The sequence below is a fragment of the Chiloscyllium punctatum genome, chromosome 1, assembly GCF_047496795.1.
Source record: "Chiloscyllium punctatum isolate Juve2018m chromosome 1, sChiPun1.3, whole genome shotgun sequence".
Classification (NCBI taxonomy): Eukaryota; Metazoa; Chordata; class Chondrichthyes; order Orectolobiformes; family Hemiscylliidae; genus Chiloscyllium; species Chiloscyllium punctatum.
In genome coordinates this window covers 56,120,874-56,138,524 of record NC_092739.1, presented here as the reverse complement: position 1 = coordinate 56,138,524, position 17,651 = coordinate 56,120,874, and the positions used below count along the sequence as shown (strand labels likewise).

Here is a 17,651-nt window from a genome sequence, read left to right as displayed (position 1 = left end):
CCCTCCAAACCCTTCCTATTCATATACCCATCCAAATGCCTCTTAAATGTTGCAATTGTGTCAGCCTCCACCACTTCCTCTGGCAGCTCATTCCATATGTGTACCAACCTCTACATGAAAAAGTTGCCCCTTAGGTCCCTTTTATATCTTTTCCCTCTCACCCTAAACCTATGCCCTCTAGTTCTGGACTTCCCGACCCCAGGGAAAAGACGTTGTCTATTTATCCTATCCTTGCCCATCATAATTTTGTAAACCTCTATAAGGTCTCCCCTCAGCCTCTGACGCTCCAGGGAAAACAGCCCCAGCCTGTTCAGCCCCTCCCTGTAGCTCAAATCCTCCAACCCCAGCAACATCCTTGTCAATCTTTTCTGAACCCTTTCAAGTTTCACAACATCTTTCCAATAGGAACGTGACCAGAATTGCATGCAATATTCTAGTGTCTGAAATAAGCATAAAATCTGGCTATTATTATGCTTTCCACACGTTACTGGCACAGTTGGAGTAAATGTTCAAGGTGACAAAATGTTTAGACTTTATATATACATACCCCTTCAGTGCTTTCCTGCAGCTTAGAAATCCAGTTACTTAAAGTGCTCACTCTCTTCTTTATGATATTTTGTGAACAGAAACTCTCAATTCGCAAGCAGTAAACAAACAAGTACTTATGATCTAACACTAAACCCATGTTATTTAAACCTGAAAATCTCAACCAGCTGCTGTTCTTAATTCACTCGAGTTCCTCTGTACGTTGCAGGCTCTTGAGGATTCCTTCACTGTTCCTGGGACCAAACCAAATATATACAGCTTTCACTTAATTCACTTTGACACTCATCAGTTTCCCACTCTGGCACTTATGTTTCCAAATTGAGATTTGTTGGAGTCTGCTGCCAATCCCTTGCTTTACCAGGAGCACATGGCTATTTCAATTCCTTTCGCACTTGAACTTTTCATGACAAGCATAAACCCCCACTTGCATTTTTTGCGTAGTGATGCTAGATCATGAACATCTTCATTTTTAATGGCCGCACTGCTCCATCATTTGGTAGCTGGCATATATACTGTTGCCACCTCAGTGTTCCAAGCTCTCTCCTCCTGTTCCTGTGAGAAAACACATGGATTAACCCCATTCAAGATCTGTCTCCCTGCAATGTAGCTGTGCATTAGCCTGGCCCACCTTAGCCTTAGAGATTTCAATTAATTAGCATCAATTTTCAAATTTGATCTATGATCTGAAAAGTATTTAAATATTCTAAGACTCTCCCCCTTGTTCACCCGGAAGGGCTGCAGAAGTTTGCGGGCAGTTCACTGACACTTTCAAGGACAGTGAAGGATGGTCAATAGATGTCTACATCCTGTGAATGAATTTTAAAAATTCCCTGGTGTTCAAACCATTTTTTGATCAGCAACTTGCCTCTTATAAAGACACCTGTAGATATATTGTCTCCAGCAGTCAAAAAGGGGTTGCCCGTTGTTCAGTGTTTTCATGCTTCCAAATCTGACCATTAGCCCTGACCTTAATGAATAAAAACTAGCCACCCTTTGAATTGCAGTTACCTTCTCTGTTTTACTAATCTCCCAAAGCTTGTGTTTCTGTTCTTTTATGGGTATATTTGTTGACACTAAAGAATTTGTGGGCGGCACGGTGGCACAGTGGTTAGCACTGCTGCCTCACAGCGCCAGAGACCTGGGTTCAATTCCCGCCTCAGGCGACTGACTGTGTGGAGTTTGCACGTTCTCCCCGTGTCTGCGTGGGTTTCCTCCGGGTGCTCCGGTTTCCTCCCACAGTCCAAAGATGTGCAGGGTCAGGTGAATTGGCCACGCTAAATTGCCGTAGTGTTAGGTAAGGGGTAAATGTAGGGGTATGGTTGGGTTGCGCTTCGGCGGGGCGGTGTGGACTTGTTGGGCCGAAGGGCCTGTTGCCACACTGTAAGTAATCTAATCTTAAAAAAAACATTCATTCGAGACCTTTGTGGAGATGCATGTACCCCTGCTCTCTATGACAAAACTGGCTGCCAGTGTTAAAAATATTGGCAGTCAAATAATCACAACCAATGTGATCTTGATTTCAGCAGCAGATCTAGTGTGAGGATAGTGAGGAGCTTGAAGATGGAGTGCTGAAAAGTGGGACTTGTGAAGGTGGTTGTGAAATTTTGTTGGCACAGATTCAGTGGGCTGAGGGGTCTGTTCTGTACTGTATGATTCTGAGAGATGCTGAGATTTTTGAATGGGGATACTGCAAAAAAAGTGGAGTTGAGGTAGAAATACAGCCATGGTCTTACTTATTGGCAAAGCAAGCTGGAGGGTCCACTAGTCAGCTTCTGCTCCCAAAATTATGATTTGATCATTGTTGGTTGCGCAAATCTCTTTTTACTTAGTCTGGTCTTAAATAATGGAACCAAGATGTGACTCCTTTTAGGTTATTATGTTCAGGTAACATCCTATTCAGCCTTGAAAGATCTTCTGTGTATTTAGTTTGTCCACTGCAAATTCTATGCTATCTCCTGAAAATGTGTTTTTAAAGAAAGAGCTGCCTTGGTAACTGTGGTTCTCAAGTTCACCATTATCACACATGCCATCTTATAAGGTCCTGCAGTAATTCAGAGCTGTTTTATTGCAAGTGGTAAGTGAGATTCTGTGATCTGCAGCAGAGTTTGAATTCACATTCATCTGACTGAGATGAGAGTATTACCAGTGCACAACGCTTGGCAGTGATTGAATGCAATCTCCTAATGTTTGTCCATTTGAGGTATTCAGTGAAATGTGACTTGAATATGTCATGAGTCAGATGATTCAATAGTTCCCCAATTATGTTTGAAAATGAGGTTCTCTTTATTAATAAAATTTTATTTTTAAAATTCTTTTGTTATAACATCATGGAAGCTAACTATCTTTTGAAATTCACTCTACTGTGTCCTTCCAGGACAAAACTTGCAACTCCTTCCCTTTTCAAATATTGAACTGTTTGTTCATTGATCCCAGAGATGTATTCTTATTTCCCTCTCCCAAAATCAGTGTGTTAAACATATACAAGAATCCCCTGATGTCAAGAAATTTCTTTCTTCTGGTTTCAGCTTGTGCACTCTGTGTTATTACCTTTCTGTATCATTGGCTGTTTTGCAGTCCGTTCTTGGTCATCTTTTGTGGGTGCAGTACTCTGATTTTGTTTTCAGCTTTTCAGAGAATTCCTTAATAATTGATGCTGGGATCAACTTAATGGTATTAGAATTGGAATTGGAATCGCTACAGTGAAACACAGAAGACAGGACTAGGCCATTCAGCCCCTCAAGCCTGTTACATCACTCATTATGGTCTTCACTGATCATACAAATCAATAGCCTGTTGCTGCTTTCCCCCCATTTCCTTTGATCCCTTGAGTCACGAGTATGATTTCCAACGCCTCCTGAAAATCATAAGTTGTTTTGGCTGCTTTCTGTGTTAGTGAATTCCACAGACTCACCATCTCTGGATGAAAATATTTCTCCTCTTGTCTGTCGTACATGTAACCTGTATCCTTAGACTGTGACCCCTGGCTAGTCCTGTTATAATTTTATAGGTTTCTGAGACTGGCGCCCCCCCCCTCCCCACGTGCACGTACTCTCCCACACTCTCCCTTGCGTTCCAGTGAAATATAGTCTTAACTGATTCAACCTCTTCTCGGATGTCAACCTTCTAATAAGGAGACCAAACGGTACACCGTATTCCAGGTACGGTCTCACCAAGGCCATGCATAATCTCTGCAATACATTGTTGTTCCTGTACTCCAGTCTTGCTGTGAATGCCGTTTCTTGTCTCCACAGTATAGGAAGGATGTGATTTCACTGGAGGGAGTGCAGAGGACATTAACCAAGATGTTATCTGGGATGGGAGTACTTTAGCTATGGAGAGAGGCTACATAAGCTCCAGTTGTTTTTGAAATAGAGAAGGTTGAGGGGGAACCTGATAGAGGTGTAGATGATTGACCATGAGCAGGATGAATAGAAAGCAATTGTCCCCCTTTAGTTGAGAGGTCAGTAAAAAGGCTGATGATTTTGAGGTGAAAGGCACAAGATTTAGAGGGGATTCTTTTCACCCAGAGAGTGGTGGAAATCAAGAATTTATTGCTTGGGTGCTGGTTGAGGCAGTTAACCTCCTCACCTTTTAAAAATACTTGAATGAGCATTTGAAATGTCAAAACATTCAAGGCTGTGGGGCTGGTGCAGGAAAGTGGAACAAATGTGGATTTAATGTAGCTCTGGCAATCTAGACCTGGTGGGCCAAAGGGCCTACTCCGTGCTGTATGGTTCTGCCATACAGGTTGCTGCCTTGACCACCTGCTGTGACTACATGCTTACCTTATGTAACTGGTGTTCGAGAACACCTAGGTCTTGTTGTGGTTTCCACCCCCTCAATTATCATATCATTCTTTCTGTTTTGCTGCAGCGGTGAATACCCACACATTTCTTCACCTTTTATACTGCATTTACCACTCGCTCACCTTATCCAAGCATGTGTGCACCCTCTTCACAGCTTGTCCTGCACCCAGCTTTGTGTCATCTGCAAATTTGGATTTAGTTCCCTCATTCAAATCAATGTATTTTGTGAACAACAGGTTCCTAGCACTGATTGCTAGATATTAGCTGCTATTCAGAAAAAGACTTGTTTATTCCTGTTCTTTGTTTCCTGTTTGTCAAACCAGTTTTCTGTCCATCTTTATATCCTAACCTCCAATTCCATTTGCTTCTGTTCTACTTACTAACCTCTAATATGGGACTTTGTTCAGAAACTTTCGAGAGTCCAAATAAACGACATTCACTGGCTCTCCCTCATCTACTCTGAGTCACATTCTTGAAGAATTACAACAGATTTATCAAGCAATGCTGACTTTCTGATCCTACCACTATTTTCAAAGTGTTCAGCTATTAAATCTTTTATAATGGACTCTATTAATTTCCCCACTAATGGTGTCAGACTCTGGTCTATAATGCCTGATTTCCTTTTCTCTGTCTTTTGCTTTTGTAGATAGCAGAGTTACATTAACTACCCTCCAATCTGTAGGAACTGTTCCAACATCAATAGAATCTGGAAGATGACCACCAAATATTTCCAGCCCATTTTCTAGAGCACTTCCTTATGTACTGTGGGATATAGATTATCAGGTACTAGGGATTCCTTCAATTTCCCCACACCTTCAGTTCACTGTTGTTTGTGAACTCCTTTATGAACACAGCTGGAGTATCTATTTAGTCATTTCAAGTTTCCCATTATAAATTCCCCTGTTTTTTGATTGCTTCGGGGTTTGATTTGTCTTCACTAATCTTTTTCTGTTCACATACTTATTGAAACTTTTGTCATCAGTTGTAACGATCCCTATTAGCTTATTCTCATTTTTCCTTTTCCTCGCATAATCAATCCCTTTGTCCTCTGCTGAATTCTAAACTGCTCTACTCAGCTTTATTTTTTGGCCAATTCGTATGCCTCTTCCTTCTTTCTATCCTTAACTTTCTTTCTAGGCCATGATTTGGCCATTTTTCCTGTTTTAATTTTACATATAATTGTTGTACTTTGCTCACTGGCTCTTTTGAATATTTGGTATTGCCTTTCCCTATCATCCCTTTAGATAACATCTCCCAGTCTTTATAAACAGCTCGTGCCTCATATCATGGTAATTTCCGCTATGTAGATTCAGGAGCCTTGTCTGAGAATCAACTACATCATTTTTCATCTTGATGAATAATTCTTTCGTATTATGTTTGTTCATCCCCCAAGGGGCCTCTCACAACTAGATTGCCAATTATTCTTTTTTCATTACGTAATACCTAGTCCAGGATGGCCTTTCTTCCTTTGGTTCCTTAACGTAATACAGTCAGTTCTTCTACAAAGCGATGGTTGTGTTCTTGTGCAAACCCACATTATAGAAAAATTTGCTTTAGAAACAGCACTTAAAGCATGGCAATGTAATTGTGTTCCATACGTGTTAAATGTTGGCGCTTTAGAAATAGCATCCCCAATTTGTTAGTCGCGTTAGTGAATTTGTGGTGACGAAACATGCGTTACAGCAGAACGACCTGTAGTCTGGAAAATCATTCTGTGTACTTCCATCTCAGTTTGAACGTTTTCATTGTGTATTGATCACAGGTACAGCACTTGAGCTGCAGTGTACTTGCCTCAAACTTGCTGTAACTTGGCTAATATCACTCATGATTCTTTACTTTGTTTGGCACTCTTCATTGGTTAGACATGTTAATTCTTTTGATTACCAATTGGACTGTTTTGTCATTTGAAGTGGAGGTGCCAGTGTTGGACTAGAGTGAATAAGGTCAGAGGTTACACAACACCAGATTATAAGTCCAACAGGTTTGTTTGAAATCACAACCTTTCTGAGCACTGCCCCTTCGTCACCTGATGAAGTGGGCAAGGCTCTGAAAGCTTGAGATTTCAAATAAACCTGTTGGGCTTATAACCTGGTGTTGTGTGACTTTTGATCTTGTCATATGAAGGTTGAGAAATTTGGTCTGATCTGAAATTGGGAAGGGGACTTGCAAGTGAGCAAGCCAGCGGTGTTTTTTGTTTTGTTCGACTTAATGATTTAAATAATCAGATATTTTGGAAAACCATGTGACACATTACCAAGCTACAGTGTCAAGTAGGATCTTGTTAATTGAATGGAAATATAACCCTTCTGATATTATGCATCTATTTCTAATCCTGTAAAGAAAAAGGAGCAGGTTTTAAGAATGCAAGTGCTTTGTAAATTTTGTACGCAAGTAATTATAAGTCAACTATAAATCTTTCTATTTTAAATCAGGAGGAAAGATAGAGACCGAGATCGGGACAAAGATTATGATCGTTCGAAGGACCGAGATCGGGACAGAGACAGAGACCGAGACCGAGATAGAGATCGCGATAGAGATAAAGATTCAAGGAACTCGTCCAATCCAACTTTAACTACAGGAGGTGGCATGCCTCTCATTGCAACCCCAGCACTTCACCAACAGGCTATCAATCCATTTACCAACTTGCCCCATACTCCACGGTATTATGAAATCCTGAAGAAGAGACTTCAGTTGCCTGTATGGGATTATAAGGAAAGGTTCACCGAAATCCTGACCAAACACCAGTCCTTTGTACTAGTTGGGGAGACTGGATCTGGAAAGACTACACAGGTTGGTGGCTTTTAGTTGTTGTGAAATTAATTATGCAACTACACAGGCTCCTGGGTAATATAAATACTTTATTTTTGCACAAAATAAATTGCAATTCATTGAAGTGTGAATTTATTGATTATGATCAAAGAGTAGATTGTATTTAACTTGTCAATGAGTTTAACCACAGGAAAGTGAGTGTGTTTGGGAGTGAAAAATAGGTTCTGTTTTATACAATAACATGTTTTAGTTGTAGTGCAGTTCTTGATTTGAGAATGCTTTTGGGATGGCTTGATCAATATTCCAGTGCTGTGCACCAAACTGTAGTCATTTTTGAAATGCTTCATGTATATTGTAAAGGTATTAAATTTAGTTGCTTTGCCTCCAGCTTGTGGGTGATGTCTACGTTAATGATTTGAAGAACTGGTTTTATAATTGGATGCAATATAATTGGGTTATGGTCTGCTTGTTCCTAACATACAATGGTGAAGGTGGACAAAGTAATCTGCTGTCAGGGCAGTCAGCATTAAACAGAGGGTACTTCTATTCCCAGCTAGTCATCCCTACAGCTGGCCAAGATCCAAATTCCAGTTTTCTGTGTAAACATTGTGCACTTTTTGGTCCAAGTATGTAATAATGGTGGTTTCATTGTTTTTTTAAAGAAGTATGTTTCTTGGTTTGTATTAATTCAGCCATCTGTTGATGTTCTCCAGTTCTCTTTCCTCCCCCTACCATCCCGAAAGTGTTGAAGCAGTTTCACTGATTCCAGTTGAAAATTTTGGCATGTCTCCAAGCTAACAAAGCACTCTTCCTTTCTGTCTGCTGTTTATCTGTCCACATTTTGTTTCACTTGTTCTCTTTTTACATTTCTCCTACATTTTTAAGTGCATCAATTAGGAAACATTGTGTTGACCCCATGTCATCAATTTCAATTGGTAATAAGAGAGATCTTCAATCTGTAGAATGTTTCTCTTTCTTTAAATTAAGATTGTTCTTGAATTGAAGGGAGAGATGAAAAGCTGAGCCGTAACAGCTGACTTTCTTGTTATTGATGTGCCTGTGGAGTACCAATAGGGCTACAGACTGTTTCATACCTTGAAGTGGATACGGCTTAAAACCAGCTGCTGTTCACTGGTGGTGGGCATTTTGGCCCTGATTGAAAACTGCTGGATATTGTATTTTTAATTCTTTTAAAAGCTGCCTGCATTTTAAATTATCACAGTTTATGATTTTAATTTAATTTTACTACCACCTGTGCCTTGAAAGACCGCTTTGAAAGGGGAAAAAAAAAATGAACTAAACTGTTTGATCTTATTTTCTGTTTCTGCTGCTTTCCTAATGCAGAACTGAGTCAACTGAGGATTGTACTTCCTGAACACACCAGTGTCTTGTAGGGTTTCTGTGCCAATGTAGGAAGTTACTGTAAGGGTTCCACAATGATACAGACAATGTGCAAATGTTGGATAGGCCACTGATCAAATGAACCTTGGTTTTGTTTTGGCTGATGGATACGTATTCTCTCATTTTTAAAAATGTAGTGAAAATTTCTAGAATGCATGTGGATTTTAATATCTCATGGAGTTTGTCAGGTGACAGGCAAAGCTCTTGCATTTTTTTCAAAACTGTAATGTTATGTTTATGATAAGGATAACCTCACCTTTTACTTTAAGCCTTTAAATGTTTGGCTGCTGTTTGGGGTGTCTTGGTCATAATGCTGTCCATCAACTCTAGATGGTCTCATGTCAGCCTCAGGCTAGTCCTTTCCCAGTAAATCTGTGCTGCCTCTTAGAGCCCTTAGATCATTCCTTTAAACCACAGGCATTGTGAACCTAAGTCCAGATCTGACATTCCTATTATTGCAGAGTTCCCTACCACATGGAACCAATTCTAACAGCTAAACTTTGGCTCCATGTAGTAAGCTTTCAGTCTGTCATTACATGTGGAGCACTGAATACTATTTTTAAGTGGCTTAAAGGTTTTGCTAAGTGAAGCAACTCATTCGGTATATAGTTACTTTTTGTCTGAAACATATCGTAACGTACGGGACATGAAAAGGACTGTCTGTTAGCAATGGGAGGTAACCTGAGTTGAATGTACAGCAAATTAATTTATGATCTCTTGACTTATAGTCTCTAACTCCGGCATGTATTATACAGTATCAGTTTATAGTCAGGATTCAGTAATTTACAAAGATATGCTGCTGGCTACGTTTATGGGAGCGATTCAAACATGTTTCATATAATAAACAAAATACTTCTTAAACAGGATACAATGGTGGAGAAACTCTTCTATTTTTGGAGAGGAAAGATGTTTCAGTTTCCATAATGGAGACAAAAAACATTTGTTTGGGTGTGAATTAATCCTCCTCTTTTGAGTTTCTGGTTTCTGTTGCTTTGACATATGGAATTATAGAGCACTTTAAAGAGCAATGTGCTTAATGAAGTTTAATGTATGTGTTGCTTACATTATACTCAATGTTGAAGATTCAAGCAATTGACTGGCTGTTGAATGGATTTACAGATTCCTCAGTGGTGTGTTGATTATGTGCGGGCAGTGGTGGGACCCAAACGTGGTGTGGCCTGTACTCAGCCTAGGAGGGTGGCTGCTATGAGTGTGGCTCAGCGAGTAGCTGATGAGATGGATGTGATGCTGGGCCAAGAGGTTGGCTACTCCATTAGATTTGAAGACTGCAGCAGTGCAAAAACATGTCTGAAGTAAGTGTGTGAACTTTTATTTATGGTAATCACAATCAAAATTTGTTAAAATTTCCAATGTGTAAATATATTTCCATAAAAGTGACTTTACTGATGTTTTTATATAATACTTTGCTCAAGGTCTTTGGCATAGTGATACTGTCCCTACCTCTTGGCCAAAAGGTACAGATTCAAATCACACCTTCCCCAGAGATGTGCAATGAAATATCCGAATAGTTTGATTGAAATTAATTACAATTCTTTACCTTCCTTTTTCAATCGGAAGGAACCTTGAAATTAGATTTGATGCCCATTCTTCATTTTGGTATCCATACCCACTCATTGTTATCTTACTGCTTGAACAGGTACATTCCCATCTCATTTACAATGAATGGAGGGTCAATAGAGTGCCGTAACCAATAGTAATGATCACGTCTTAGAGTCTTAAGCAGGCTTTGGTATTGATTTTTCCAGAGTGGAAGAAAGTCATTGCGCTGTTAGTAAAATTTAATAGCTGCACTTAAAATATATGCACTGAAATTCAGATGATTTTAAAATGCCTTGATACCGTTGACTTCTGAGACCCTAGTAAATGACTATTTATACTGCTCCATTTGTTTTGTGGATACCAGCTAGTACCCTGGCATGAAAATTAAAAACAAGTAGAAATACTGTGAATGTCCTTCGATGTATGCATCATGAAATGGAGAAATACATGTGATCATAGTGTATACAATTAGAATGGAAGAAGATCGTTTAACCTTCTCTGCCATTTAATAAGGTCATGCCTGATGTTTGTTTTGAGTTCCACATTCCCAAATAACCCCAATTAAACTTTGATTTCCTTGCTTAGTAAGCATCTATCTCTGCCATTAAAATTATTCAATGACCCCTATGTCTACCACATTCTGTGGCAGTGTTTCCAAAGTCACCTTCAGAAGAAACATTCTCCTTATTTTTAAAACCGTGTCGCCTAGTTCTGAACTGACCCACAGGAAGACTTTTTTTCCGCATCCACCTTGGCAAGACCGTTCAGGATCTTATACACTTCAGTCACATCACCCCTTACTTTTCTAAGTTCCAGCGTAAACAAGCTGAGTGTGTTCAATTTCTTGGCATAGGACAACCCACTCATTCGAGATATCAAACTAGTAAACCTCCTTTTTAGCTATTGTTGATGCATTCACACCCTTCAATAAGACCAAAACTGCACGTAGTGTTTTAGATGTGGTCTCTCTCCAGTATTTTGTCTAACTGAAGCATAGCATCCTTATTTTAAATAGTTCAACAGAGTACGTCATAAATTAAAGCAAGACTAGCAGTGAAACTCTGTGTGATAAATTTTTCAGGCCGCTGCGTAATTGGAATTGTGAAATTTAAGTTTAGTATTTTCATTATTTGGTTAATACATAGCTTGACTTTTACTAATACCTCAAATTGCTTAGCAGAACTATGGATTTCAAATTTTCAAAAGCAAACCTGTGGTATGTCATGATTATTTGCTTTGTTTGGTGATATCACTGGATTGCTACTAGAATTTTGTGTATAGAGTTAACCCTGTAGAGATCTGTTGTATAATTTTGTTTCTAGGTACATGACTGATGGTATGTTGCTTCGAGAAGCTATGAATGACCCTCTACTAGAGCGATATGGGGTAATCATCCTTGACGAAGCCCACGAGCGTACACTAGCAACAGATATTCTTATGGGTGTTTTAAAAGAAGTTGTGAAGCAAAGATCAGATTTGAAGGTAATGTTTTAGACCAAGAAAATGAAGGTTCTGTACATTGTATCTGTTTTTCTGAGGCCTAAGTTCAGACAATTGTTGACTGATCACTTGCCAACCACAGTGTGATGCTTTAGTCTGAAGACTAAGGAAAAAAGATGCCTTTAAATAAAATCTCTGAACATCTCAAAGTGCTTTACAAACATGCAACTGCTAATATGTAAGGAAAAGACTATGGGCACATTTGGAAATGGCAGTGCAGTGCATTGCCAGATAATTTTTGCTTTAAGTGATGTTGGTTGAGGGATGAACATTAGCTGTATTATCATCCAGAATTTCCTGCGTTTCTTTTAATAAGGCTTTGAATCTTTTACATTCACCTGAGAGCAGAGAGTTGGCCTTGATTCAGCATTTGGTCAAATTCAGTATTTTTAGGACTGGACACAGGAGCAGGTCATTTAGCCCCTCCAGCTAGTTCCATTATTTTAATGAGGTCATGGCTAATCTTTGCCCTTCATCCCTTGATACCTGTGGTTAACAAAAATCTGTCAATCCCAGTTTTAAAAATAACAATTGCTATCATCAATTGTGAGTTGAAGAGGAGAGTTCCATCCTTTGCATGAAAAAAAATGCTCGCATTTACTTTTGAAAAATATAGCGCCTTAGGGCCAGTTTGTTTGGTTGGCTAGTGTGTATTGCTGGATAATGCCAGTGATTTTATTCTAGTCTCCATACTGAATCAGTCTTCCTGCTTTTGCTCCATTCTTACATTATGATTGATCCAATGTTAGCCCTCTGACAACTAGGATGCTATGGGAAGAAAGAAAGGTATTTCTCCAAGTTTTTGGACGATTCCCCCTTCCTAGACGCTGCAACCAGCAAAGAATGGGTTGCAACCAGCAAAAAAGCTATTTCCCTTAAGAGCGTGAAATGTTTGATCAAATCACTCCAGATTAAATTTCAGGTAATGCTGTAGTTGGTGTAATCCCTTCTCTAAATTTAACCTTTGCAGAACTGTTATCATTCTAACAAATGTACACTGCACTGGCCCCAGAGCCAGTGCATCTTTCCTGAGGTGTGCTGCTCAGTAATGCGCACAGTGCTGCAGGTGGAGTCTCACCAGGCCTTTACATAGCTGATGCATGGCTTCTACACACTTGTATTCTGTTGCTCTAGATTTAAACAGCATTCCATTAACTTTTTAAATTATTTTCTATATCTGTAACATTTTAACAATCTATGCACCAGGACCTCCGCTTTTTAATTAAGCTTTTGTCATTCAGCAGGTGTACCCTATTTTATCCTTTTTGGGTCCAAAGTGAATGTGCCCTTCTGTACTTAGTTGCAAATCCATTTGTTGCATGTTTGTCCAATCACTTAAATTAACAAGGGAGTGAGAGAGTTTTATGCTTCACACTGCCAACAGTGTCGCCTATTTTTAATAATGCCAAATTTTGATAAGTGACTTTCTATTGCATTTAAGTCATTAATGAATAGTTAAAACACAAGCCCAAGTACAAGCCTTTGTGGGATATCACTGGTCACACTGTAAGTAATCTAAAAAAAATATTCTACCAGTGAGAGACTTCGAGCTCAGTTCTGAGAAGGTGTCATGTCGACTTGAGGAGTTGACTCTTTCTATTTTTGCGGATGCTACTGGAACTCTGGTGTTTCTCCAGCATTTTGTTTGTTTCAGATTTCCAACATCGACTGTATTTTGCCTTTATTCTAGTATATGCAGCAATGTTTTCTCCATTTAGGCCGGTCATCTGGCTCTTGTGACAGTTTATCTTGCTCTATCTACCTTTCTATCTCCGCTTTCCCTTCCTTCATCAATCCCCCATACAGAAGTTTTTCTTGGAGTTCTCTCATGGGATGTGGGCATCACTGGCTGGGTCAGCATTTATTGAGCATCCCTAGTTGCCCTTGTACAAAAGCCCATCTTTCTTATGTAGATTCTATTCCAATTCTGTTCTCTGGGCCAAGTTGAGTTATTTCTCTCTACTCTCATACTTTTAGTCAAGAATTCATCTGAAAGTTTCAAAAATGAAGCATGTGAATATTTGGCTTGATTCCCTCATCACCTGACTCCTTAGGCCTGCTACCTAAGGGGACAAATCAGGAATGTAAAGGCATCCTTTGCACTTACCTGCAGCTTCAACAGCATTCAAAGTTTGAAGCCATTAGGGGATAACTACATTACCTGAAAACCATTTGGCACCACATCTACATATATTCAGTCCTTCCACGACAGGTATTCAGTAGTGGCAATGTGTGCTATCCACAATTGCTCTGGTGAAATTCACCTTCCAAACTCTTAACCACCTCCATTTAGAAGGGCAAAGTTAGCAGATGCCTAAACCCCTCCATGCCACACTGTGTTCTGACTTGGAAGTATATAGCTGTTCCTTTACTGTCACTGGGTCAAAAACTTGGTACTCCCTACCTCTACCTACACTAAATGGCCTGTAGCTGTTCACGATGGCTGTTGGCCACCCCCTCAGGCCCAGATAGCAATTTTCACATTCTGCAAGTTAACCAAAAAAAAAAAAGGGGTATGTGATAAGTCTGTCTCAAGTGAATCATTGTGCAAACTGCTACTGAATTTGACTTTCTGACTGTGCTGTTGGAATCAGTATTTTGTTCGAATCAGCTCATTTTGCCGCCTTGGGTCACTTTTGTGTGTCTGTCCTTCAAACAGAGTGTGGATACTGGCTTTTACTTTTGATTAATCGTCAGGTTTTTTTAAAGTATTGTGTTCAGTTAAAAACACTTAAACCATTGCATATCAAATCCAATGTTAATTTCGCTACAGTTGAAGAATAAGTGAAGCTTACTTTGTTTCCACCTGCGAACCATGTGCCTGAAGTTGTAAACACCTTCTGATTATGTAATTAATGTGAAACCCTAAAACCTCTACAGTGGGACAGATATGCCCTTTTCAATGAGGGAAAAGATGAAACTAAAATTAAACAAAATAGATCTTTTGAATGAATGTACAGCTTGAGATTTTCTGTAAATAAAACAACTAGTCACATTTCAATGTTTCCTCTTTGCTGGTTCTACAATTGACCATGATGTCCTGGATTTAGGTGAAAGGGGTAAATTACCTGAGATTTCTGATCCTTTGACTTTGATTTATTTTAGGAATGTGTTTTTGTGGATATTAGGTTAAAGGCAGGATGTGGCAATATTGTGACACCCTTTTGAGGTCAAATATGTTATCAAAATGCATTGTCTGAGTTCACGATGATTATTTGGAGGTGGTACTGTCTCAAAAGTGGAGTCATTGACAAAAGGAACCTTTATCAAAATCATGCAAATTTACTAAACTGAATCCATGAAATGTAGAGTTTAAGTGCAGGTGATCTATAATACAATGGATCGAAGTAAATCCTTATAAAATTTTCACAAACCAGTCTGACCGATCATCATGTCAAAACTGTGCTACTGTCTACAAGGTCCAGATGACATTTGTTTAAAAGTCTTGCTGTTCAGGGTTCTAGCTTCAATCTGTCGAATGACAACCTCTTGTGTTCCTGATGAATTATTACTTAGCAGCTGTTAAATTCTAGCAAGTAGTCAGTTGCTGTATTTTACCAAGTGATAAATAAGTCTCTATATTAGATGCATAGTTCTGCTTCATGCTGAGTGGTTTGGTTATTCTATTCTTGAAGGTGGTTTAAACTGAGAAACCTGAAAGCTTTTTTTTTATGTTCAGTGCTAATGTTTAATTTCACAGCTTTACAATTCTTCCTTTGATAATAGATTGCTTCCATGAGACATTTTTATATTTTGCAAATTTTAATGGTTGTCTTTTATAATATGAATTGAGACTAAATTGTACACTTTCTTTCAGATTATCATCATGAGTGCTACACTTGATGCAGGCAAGTTTCAGGTCTACTTTGATAGCTGCCCACTGCTTACCATTCCTGGCCGTACACATCCTGTAGAAATATTCTATACCCCAGAACCGGAGAGGGATTATCTAGAGTCAGCGATTCGAACAGTAATTCAAATCCATATGTGTGAAGAAGAGGAGGGAGATGTTCTGCTTTTCCTCACAGGTCAGGAGGTAAGAATTGAGATTTATTTGCATTTCAAAATTGAAATGTGTCAGGAAACCAGGGTGTGTGCAAACTATTTGGATAGGCATGAGAAGTCACAAAGGTATAAATGGTTTGGGAGTGGTGCCCAGGTAACTAAAATGAACTTCAAAATAAGGTGGACCATGAAGGAAGAAACAGTGGGAAGCTTGACAGAAAGGCACAGCAATAATCATGGGATATTTTAATCTATGTAAAGACTGGCAAAGTCAGTTAAGCAAAGGTAGCTGAGATGATGAACGAGTCAGCTTAATGTCAGTCCGGGAAAAGTTTGGAAGTTAATATTAAAGAATTTATTCTAGGACTTTTGCATAAATTCAAAATAATCGGATTCAGTAATCAGATGGTTTGTGAGAAGGAAATAATTTTTAAGAAATCCATTGGAGTTAATTGAGAAAGTAACACATGCTGTGGATAAGAAAGAACCGGTGAGTGTACTGTACCTCATTTCCATGCACATTTAATAAAACGCAACATGGAAGGCTATTGTGGAAATTAAAAACTCATGGTGTAGCTGACAGCATATTCGCATGGGTAGAAGGTTGGCTGTAGCGGAGAGGGCATAAATGAAAATCTTTTTCTGATTGGCACAATGTAATGAGTGGTGTGCCACGTGGATCATTTGCAATTTATATAAAAGATGCAGATGAAGGGACAGAAGATAAAGTTGCCAATTCTGCTGATGACACAAAGACAAGTAGGAAATCCTTGGGAGAGTCCAACACACCTTTAAAGAATCATAAAATCCCTACAGTGTGGAAACAGGTCCGTCAGTCCAACAAGTCCACCCAGACCCATTCCCCTACCCTATTTTATATTTAATCCTAACTAATGCACCTAGCCTACACATCCCTGAACACTGTGGGCAATTTAGCATGGCCAATTCATCTAACCCGCACATCTTTGGACTGTTGCGTAAACTGGAGCACCTGGAGGAACCTCATGCAGACACAAAGAGAAGTGCAAACTCCACGCAGACAGTTGCCTGAGGCTGGAATCGAACCCAGTTCCCTGGTGCTGTGGGTGGCAGTGCCAACCACTGAGTCACCGTGCCATCCCATCTGTGTAAAAGTTTAAGGCCGAATCATTTGCAGTAATCTTCAGCTAGAAGTACCTCATGGGTGATCTGTCTCACCTTGCTGCAGTGGTCGTTAGCATTACAAAATGCCAGTCTACAGCCAACTTGATTCACTCCAAGCAATATCAAAAGCTATGGGCCCTGACAACTTCCAGCAGTTGAACTGAAGACTTGTGCTTCAGGACTTGCTCCTCTAACCAAGCTCTTCCAGTACCATTACAACACTGGCATCCACCCATCATGGTGGAAAATTGCCCAGGTACGTCCGGTACATAAAATGCAGGACAAATCCAACCCGACCAGTTATTGTCCCATCATTCTGCACTCCATCAGTAAAGTAATGGAAGTTGTCGTCAGCAGTGCTGTCATGCAGCACCCGTTAGTGATACTCGGTCTGAGTTCCACCAGGGCCATTCAGCTCTTGATCTTATTATAACCTTAATTCGAATATTGATAAAGTGTTAAGTTCCAGAGGTGATGTGACAAACCCTAGCAAAACTGGAATCACTAAGTAACAGGGGGCAAACTCTCTGCTGTTTAGAATCATAACTGATACGTAGGAAGATGGTTGTGGTTGTTGGAGGTTGGTCATCTCTGCTCCAGGTCATTTTTGCAAAGGTTCCTCTGTGGTATCCTAGGTCTGACCACCTTCGTTAATGATCTTCCCTCCATTAGAAAATGAGAAGTGGGAACGTTCACTGATAATTGTACAATGTTCAGCAGCATTCATGACTTCTCAGATACTGAAGCAAGTCATGTCCTAGAGCACTAAGACCCTTATCCAGCTTGTGGATTAGTGATGCTGGAAGAGCACAGCAGTTCAGGCAGCATCCAAGGAGCTTCGGAATCGACGTTTCGGGCAAAAGCCCTTCATCAGGAATAAAGGCAGTGAACCTGAAGCATGGAGAATCCAGAATCTGGTTT

The 17,651-nt window shown here is 39.7% G+C and overlaps 1 protein-coding gene across 2 annotated transcripts in view; it reads left to right on the top strand.

Annotated features, from left to right (window-relative positions):
• dhx15 (DEAH (Asp-Glu-Ala-His) box helicase 15) overlaps positions 1 to 17,651 on the top strand; it is a 105,907-nt gene that overhangs the window by 30,077 nt on the left and 58,179 nt on the right. For both annotated transcript variants that reach the window (XM_072563632.1, XM_072563708.1), the window contains exons 2-5: positions 6,785 to 7,142; positions 9,642 to 9,835; positions 11,405 to 11,564; positions 15,400 to 15,618. In XM_072563632.1, coding sequence (XP_072419733.1) covers positions 6,785 to 7,142; positions 9,642 to 9,835; positions 11,405 to 11,564; positions 15,400 to 15,618 — 931 coding nt within the window. The remainder of the gene's footprint in view (positions 1 to 6,784; positions 7,143 to 9,641; positions 9,836 to 11,404; positions 11,565 to 15,399; positions 15,619 to 17,651) is intronic.